Here is a 7,192-nt window from a genome sequence, read left to right on the forward strand (position 1 = left end):
AGCGATCCACCATGGCGAAAAAGGGCAAGGACTACCACAGGTTGCGAAATCTGCGCTGTCTAGGTATCTTGAGTTCAATCGTCAGCCGCGTTTGTGTTATGCTCTACGAGATATTCGACTGAATCGGAATTGTCATGTGTTTTAGCCAGCGATTGGTTCCGAGTCATACATTGTTGGACCTGATCGTTCGCTTTGATATCGACTTTGTAATGGATGGATGGGGTTGGAGGCAGTGTGCCGTGCCGGTCCAGTTCAATGCTGGGATTCATTTGCATTTTCATGTTTCCTTTATCGGATATGGCATCCTCATTTCCAGTGCATCATTCGTTTTACTGGGTCGCTAGTCTCATTACTGGATATACTTCAGGTTGCTGAGCTCTGCACCGGTTCCGACTTGCCTTATAGAATCGCTGTTCACCCACAAGGAGATGGTGTCGTCTGCACATCACCGAAAGGCTGTAGGTATGTTTTCTTTCTCGCCACCTTTCCCATTCTGATGAGCAGAATCTTAGTGGTATAACTTCGGCAAACTGATTAAGCTTTAGGTAAGCCGGTCAACTACGAGTTATGCGATTTCGGAAAAATGTAAAGATATCCATGTCCTTGTTTTCCTCTCCACTTCCTCTTATAATCTCTTCTTTACTGAAAAGACAAAGGCTAAATCGTGCAGTGGTTGTTGCTGCTCCATTAATTGGAACTAAACATGTTTGTTTGGTCTAAAACAGATTGTTTGAGTGGGAAAATCCTGAAAATGCTGAAGATCATAAATTGGGCCTTAAGATGTCAGTGAAAGTGCTCGGGCAGTTACAAAATGCGGAACTACAGTTAGCATTAGTATTTAGCCATGATGGTTCTTTGCTTGCTGCTGGTGGCGAGGTAAGCATTCCTTTTTTCTGTTGTATGCGAAGAGGATAGTTGGATATATTGGTCAAGCACTTGTAATGTGAGGAGAGATGGAAAGATACTTTTGCATTGGCCTGCTCTAGTGGTGTCATACGTTTTCCACCCCTTAATAATATGGTTTATTTAGAAAACTTTAAATCATGGACAGTAGTTTATTCTTTTTTAGCGTATTTCAGGCTAGCTAGATTAATTTCTAGATGCTTTCTTGAACCCTTGACCTAGGTTAATGAATTCAAGGTTGGTAATGAAAAAATTAATGGTTTTTTTTAACCCGATTCTTGTTTTAATGGTCATTTAATGATCAAGAACGGTGGGAAAAAGAAGTAAAGTGGCTCTTTGCAGATTCTAAACACTTCCATTTGCATTGAATACCCAAGCTCGCGCGTACTTTTTGTGTTCTTTTTTAATAATAGTGTGGAGCATGCTGCTTAGTTTACATACATTGAGGGAAAGATGTGATGATGCATGATATAAATTTAATGATTCTGCTTTACTCTTGGGCAAAAATCATTGGAACAGCATGATGGATGATTTGTACGTTGGTGTAGTACAGGATGGCAAGCTAATGGTGTTTAACTGGCCCAGCATGGACATTATTCTCAGTGTGGCCCAGGCTCATTCTTCTCTGAATGACCTTGCTTTCAGGTTTTTTTTGTTGTTGTAGCATCAAATAATTCTTGCTTGGAAAGCTCGATAGAAACTAGGAATAAGGTTCTTGTGGCCCTTAATTATAGAATCTCAGTAAAGACCCTCCTCATTGCAGCCTCGATGGAAAGTTCCTTGTCTCCTTGGGGGACTCTGGCCCCTGTCGAGTTTGGGATCTAACTTCCTCAGTTGCCGTGGCATCTCTGCCAAAAGAGAATGTGAGCTCATGAAACACTTTTCTTGTTTTAAATTTTCAAGCGAAGTTCTTGGATTCTCCATATAAGATCTGGTTCGTCGCTGTGCTGTGGTATCTCTAATATCTGTACATTTTTCCGTGTTTACCAAGCAATCATGTGGACTTGAATTTTAAGAATACAACTCCAACCCAAGCACATGTGGGGTTCCTGTCTAACGAGGCAATTCACAATTTTTTTACAGAGCATCAGAATTTGAACTCATGCACGCGTTCTTTAGTTTATAAACATAGACCATTGAAGCAGGTTCATACGATTGCAGAAAAATGTGTTGCCTTGGTAGTCTGTGAAGAGTCTGTATGTGTTGTAGGATTCGGATGGACCTAAGTTTTGAAGCGAACCAAATAAGACAAGGTTATACTTTGGATGTAGAAATGAAAGGATGCACATTGAGCAAGTTTCCTTAGGAAACATTTGTTTGAATTGGTGAAACATTTCTGGGAAAGGTAACCTAAATACATGCAGCTACAAGGGTCGATCATTCTTGAACTTAACATATTTTTGTTGCATAACCGAGATAAAGGACATCTTTCGTGGACATTTACTCAGCTACCACTGTCAGTAGAGTTGTTCTTCCCTTTCATGGTCTTGGGGCTGATGGGCTTCCTATGCTCTGTTCAGGACGAGACATTCGGATTTTGCAGATTTTCTCAAAGCTGTGATGGGACGCAGGTTTTGTATGTCACTGCATTCACAGGTGATATCAATGAGGGCCTCATCTTTTATTCACTGAAATGTTTCCTTTCCATATATTGATTTGAAATATTTTCTGCAACTCTCAAATAGGTCAAGGGGCAAGCATTTTGACATGGAACACATCCTCTTGGAAGAGAATTGGCTCCAAGCATGTTGGTCGTGATGCAGTTAGCGCATTTAATGTTTCAGCTGATGGAAAACTCCTTGCAGCGTAAGTAATCACGGTCTCACCTCATGTGACAACTGACGGGGACCATTATATTTTTCACCCATTTCTTAGCTGAGAAGTTATTTGATTTGATGAGAAGAAATAGGCAGCCTTTGTCATAATTCTTCTCCTTGGAAATCTCTTTTTATGCAGCCTTCTTGCATTTGGCTTCGTTAAAATTTGGAGATTGATTTTATTTTTTTTGAATTGCCAGCGAGAAGAAGCTGCTTTGATTTACTTGATCCTATAAGCTTCTGTTCATCATTGCAATGAGTGAACACCCCCCGCAACTCGGTGATGATTAGGAAGCATAAGGATAAAGCCTAGCTTGAACCTTAATCAGGTGCCTTAACAGGATAGCGAAACCTTCAATAGTAGGAAATGGGATATCCTATTTCTATTGTCCAAAGAAACAAAAATGTTATGTATGTAAGGATTGTATGGTTTTAAGGATACTAGATGACATCCTTCAAGTAGTCTTGGATAGTTGAACAAGTTTGACATTGCTCCAAACGAAATATAAGAAGATCGATATCTTTTTCAAATTTTGATATAGAATTTGATTTTTCTGAATTGCCAGTGAGAAGCAGAAACTTTAGTTTCCCAGATTTTCCTGTATGATGTTGGTGTCCATTACTGAAATAAGTGACCACTTCCTGCAACTTGGTGGTGATTAAGTAGCATGAGGATGAAGCCCACCTTGAGTCTTAATTAAGTGCCTCAAAAGGATAGGGGAACCTGGAATATTATGAAATGGAATATCTCTTATTAAATATCCAAAGAAGTAAAGGTGTCATGTATGTAATGATAGTCTGCCGTATACACCTGCAAATCTTTCAAGTAGCCTTGACTAGTGGCACACAATCAATGTGGCTGTAAAGTTGTGACGAAATTTTGAAACTCGTCTGCTTAAGTTGTTTAAGGGGCCTTAAGTTCTGCCATTTGATATCAGTAACGGGATGAATAAGGGGAAAAGTGAGAAACAACCCGTTGGTTGATATTCTGATTGGGTTGTTATATCCATGGAGAAAATAAAATTTTAGTTTTTTTACAATTTAGATAGGTACAAAAGCGAGACCGATAGAAATGTGCTTTGCTTTCATCTGACATATAAAAGTGGAACGAATCTGCAAGCAACCGAATCTGTGAAGTATGACTTTGTACGGTAGAGGAGAGAAAGGGTGGGGTCTGCAGTCACCAGTGATATAGTGGGAGCGGGGCAAAACCGGGATGGCGTTAATGCTATATGATGACCTCTTGATTGAGTGCCCTAGTTTCTCAAATTCGTGTTCCATGGGACGGAGATATCCTCATTCAGCAGGTTGTAGTATGAACTGCTTTTGGATCTGAAATCCACAGCCAGCGCCAACATGCTGGAGACACTTGGATGCTAATATCTCTACATAATGAATCCGGAGCACTGAAAATTCTAATAATCAACGTGGAGAAGAAAGAGAGTGTATATAATCTTTGCATTATACTCATCAAGTAATTCCTTTAGTGTTTAGGCACGTATGCAAATCTGGCCCTAAGTCTAAGATTTGGTTTCTATACTTGCCATTGGAGCTCAATTGAGTTAAGTAGCGCTCATCGGAAAGAGGATGCAGTGCGGCCTTAAAACCATCGTACTTACAGCGTTATGGGCAAACGGATGAGAAAATATTTGTCAGTGTGGTTGAAATGATCTATTAACATACTCATCTCGATTGAACACTTGCTGATCTCATTGCCTGGAGGCTAGATCTACATTGAATGATATTGAATGATGCTTTTTGCCTCTTACTCATGCTTTTAAGGTTAATGTTTGCTTTTGATTGCATTAGTCGATGCATTTTTGTGAACGTGTGGGTTCATTCCATCTTTACTCTGAATGGTTTCTATACATGTTTTGTCACTTCACATTCAATAGGGTTTGAGTTTAAGAACACTCATACGGTCCTTTTTTGATTGGAATGATTGAAATGCAGTTGCACGGGACAAGGCATTGTTATCTTAAATTCAACTAGTATGAAGACTCAGACTGTCATGAAAAAAGCACATCTTGGTTTTGTAACAGCATTAACATTCTCTCACGATTCAAGGTTTTGATTAAGATACTATCGCCATCTTTGCGGTAAAGGATTGTTGTGCTTCCCAAGCTTTAACTCTGATTGATTAGACTGCAGGGCAGTTATTTCAGTATCCATGGGCTCAAGTGCTATGGTGATAGACTTGAATACTGGCGGTATGAGACTTCTATGATATCCTAACTTATACAAATATGGCCTTGAAAGCCAAGGCAGTTTTGAATAATGATTCTACAAGGTCAAACTTTTTGTTATTGTCGTAAACGAATGTTGTGAGAAAGGTGGGAAGCACAAAGGTGGGAAGCACACTAATGACGGACTGCTTCAATGAGTTGAAAACAAACATCGAATCTATAGACTCCCTAGGTCAACCTTTCGAACTTCAGCTCAGGCGCATTACAAAATTTAAGTATTATATATAAGGACTCAAGATCTTTATTGTAAAGTAAACCAAAGAGTTAAGAAAAATCTCATGCTAGATATCAATCTTTCATTTTCATTTTCTTGTGAAAGTTGATTGAGGTCTATGGTGCCTTATTCAGGTCATGTCAATTGACTGAAGAGAACCTCATTCTTTCCACAGAATGAATACCGTAATTTGGGAAATTTTTTTAATCGATCCCTCCACCTTGTTCCGCTTTGAGATTGTGGCATCAGGAGACTCCAATTTTTTATATCCATCCTTCATATTTATGAACATGAGAAAATCCTCAATTTGGAGAACGTTGAGTCCTAGTAATTTGGAGTGCAGTACCCTCCGTTGGATTTATGGTACTTGAATCTGTGATTTCATTTGAAGGATGTTATGAAAATCTATGGTTTTCAAATTTTGAAGTTTGTTCTTTGATTTTAGAAAGATTCTTTGGTTATCATCCTTCTATATTTGCCAGTTTCCATATCAAAACGTACTTCCTATGAACAAATTAGTCGTGATGCGACCCTAGCTTGTTATATTGCTACTGTCTCATTATTTTTTGATCTTTTGTTAATGCAGGAGGATCAAGATTGTGGCGCGTTGTATTTGTAGTCCTACTTGCAATAGCTGCGGGATTCATGAGGAGATGGAGCCTTTTCCCTCACTTTTCCTAGCTATAGGGCCATAGTTGATGCATGCAAATAAGGAAAGCTAAACTTGCAAATGAATTTTAGGGATGTGTGATGACTCGTAGGTTTGAAATATGTTTCATCCTCGTGATTTCACCAATGTGTGGCTGACGCTTGCAGTTGAATCCTAGCAACATGTTGTTGAATGAGTTGAAGACATTCATATGTCATGGGATCTAGCATTTCTTTACCTGTGGCCTTAGGAATTTCTTCCTAACTCAGCCTTCCCACTCACTCATAAGTATTAGAGAAAGAAACACTAGAGAGAAGCTCTGAAATTGTATTACTCTTAAAAATGAGTTGTACAAATGAGGGGGAGGAGACCCCTTTATATACAAGTACGAGACTGAACGTATCTGTAGATTTCTCCCTAATCTTATGGTCGAGATCGTATCTTCCCAATTACCACCTACCCCCATTTATTACAGAAGAGTACAATTATAGTATCGTCCGCTCTCAGGATTATTCTAGAACATCCGAGAAAACCCTAGGAGTTAGAATCCTCGAGGGTTGCCTTCTCATTCGTGGATTAGTCACGGTCCTTCCGTCAAAACCCTCTTGAATGATTCAAAGTTTTGGACCGTGACACATAGATGAGAGAAATAGAGATGAAATTATGTATAAAGCGTGTGATTAAGAGAGCACTAACAATCTCATAGTAATGACATTATGATTTGGTAGAGATGATAGGTTATCCGGACCTACTAAACACTATTCACAAATCTCTCCTCCTCATCCACAGAGTCTCGTCGCTACCTTCTAGTGACGCAACCCGCTGTTGAAACCGTGATGATCACCGCCGCCGCCCATCACCCGGTTGGATTGACCGCTCATACCCCTTCCTCCCTTGCTCTCTCTCGCTTGCACTCGCTTGTGGTTGACAGATACATTTCAGTCCTTTATAACATTGATATATATGACTATTAGTTATCTACCAAGTCATTCGTGAAATCACCGGCTTTTCTCTGCATCGGCTTTTCTCTACATGAAAAGAGAAACACTCATTAGAGAGATAGTAATAAAATAAATTAAAGACCAACTATTAGCTAAATGAAACAAAACGATAAGTGCAAAAATCTTAAGCATCGACTAATTATTAAGGGTTAGATGATTTGTAGAACAATACATTTGAGGTAGTTTGTTGGTTGTTCATTAATTTAATAGTAAGATTCAAATATAAAGGAAAGATATGTTGACATGGTTTTTACATGGTCTACTATCAGTATAAAAAAATAATTTACACTTCATTGGATAGTTAACATGTTGATGATTTTTATTACATAGCAATCTCAAAGCACACATGTCACATGTTCAGT

The 7,192-nt window shown here is 39.0% G+C and overlaps 1 protein-coding gene across 1 annotated transcript; it reads left to right on the forward strand.

The window, feature by feature from the left end:
- The first annotated feature begins 205 nt into the window (after positions 1-205).
- Positions 206-5,052, forward strand: LOC115677802 (SEC12-like protein 2). Its single transcript, XM_056303785.1, has 8 exons — positions 206-462; positions 726-876; positions 1,457-1,548; positions 1,667-1,766; positions 2,424-2,499; positions 2,589-2,709; positions 4,674-4,787; positions 4,872-5,052. The coding sequence occupies exons 1-8, from the start codon at positions 218-220 to the stop codon at positions 4,945-4,947; spliced, it is 975 nt and encodes a 324-aa protein (XP_056159760.1). The 5' UTR covers positions 206-217; the 3' UTR covers positions 4,948-5,052.
- Positions 5,053-7,192: the final 2,140 nt, after the last annotated feature.

Source organism: Syzygium oleosum, unplaced genomic scaffold, assembly GCF_021117445.2.
Source record: "Syzygium oleosum isolate NSW1041296 unplaced genomic scaffold, Sole_v2.1 Sole_v2.29, whole genome shotgun sequence".
Classification (NCBI taxonomy): Eukaryota; Viridiplantae; Streptophyta; class Magnoliopsida; order Myrtales; family Myrtaceae; genus Syzygium; species Syzygium oleosum.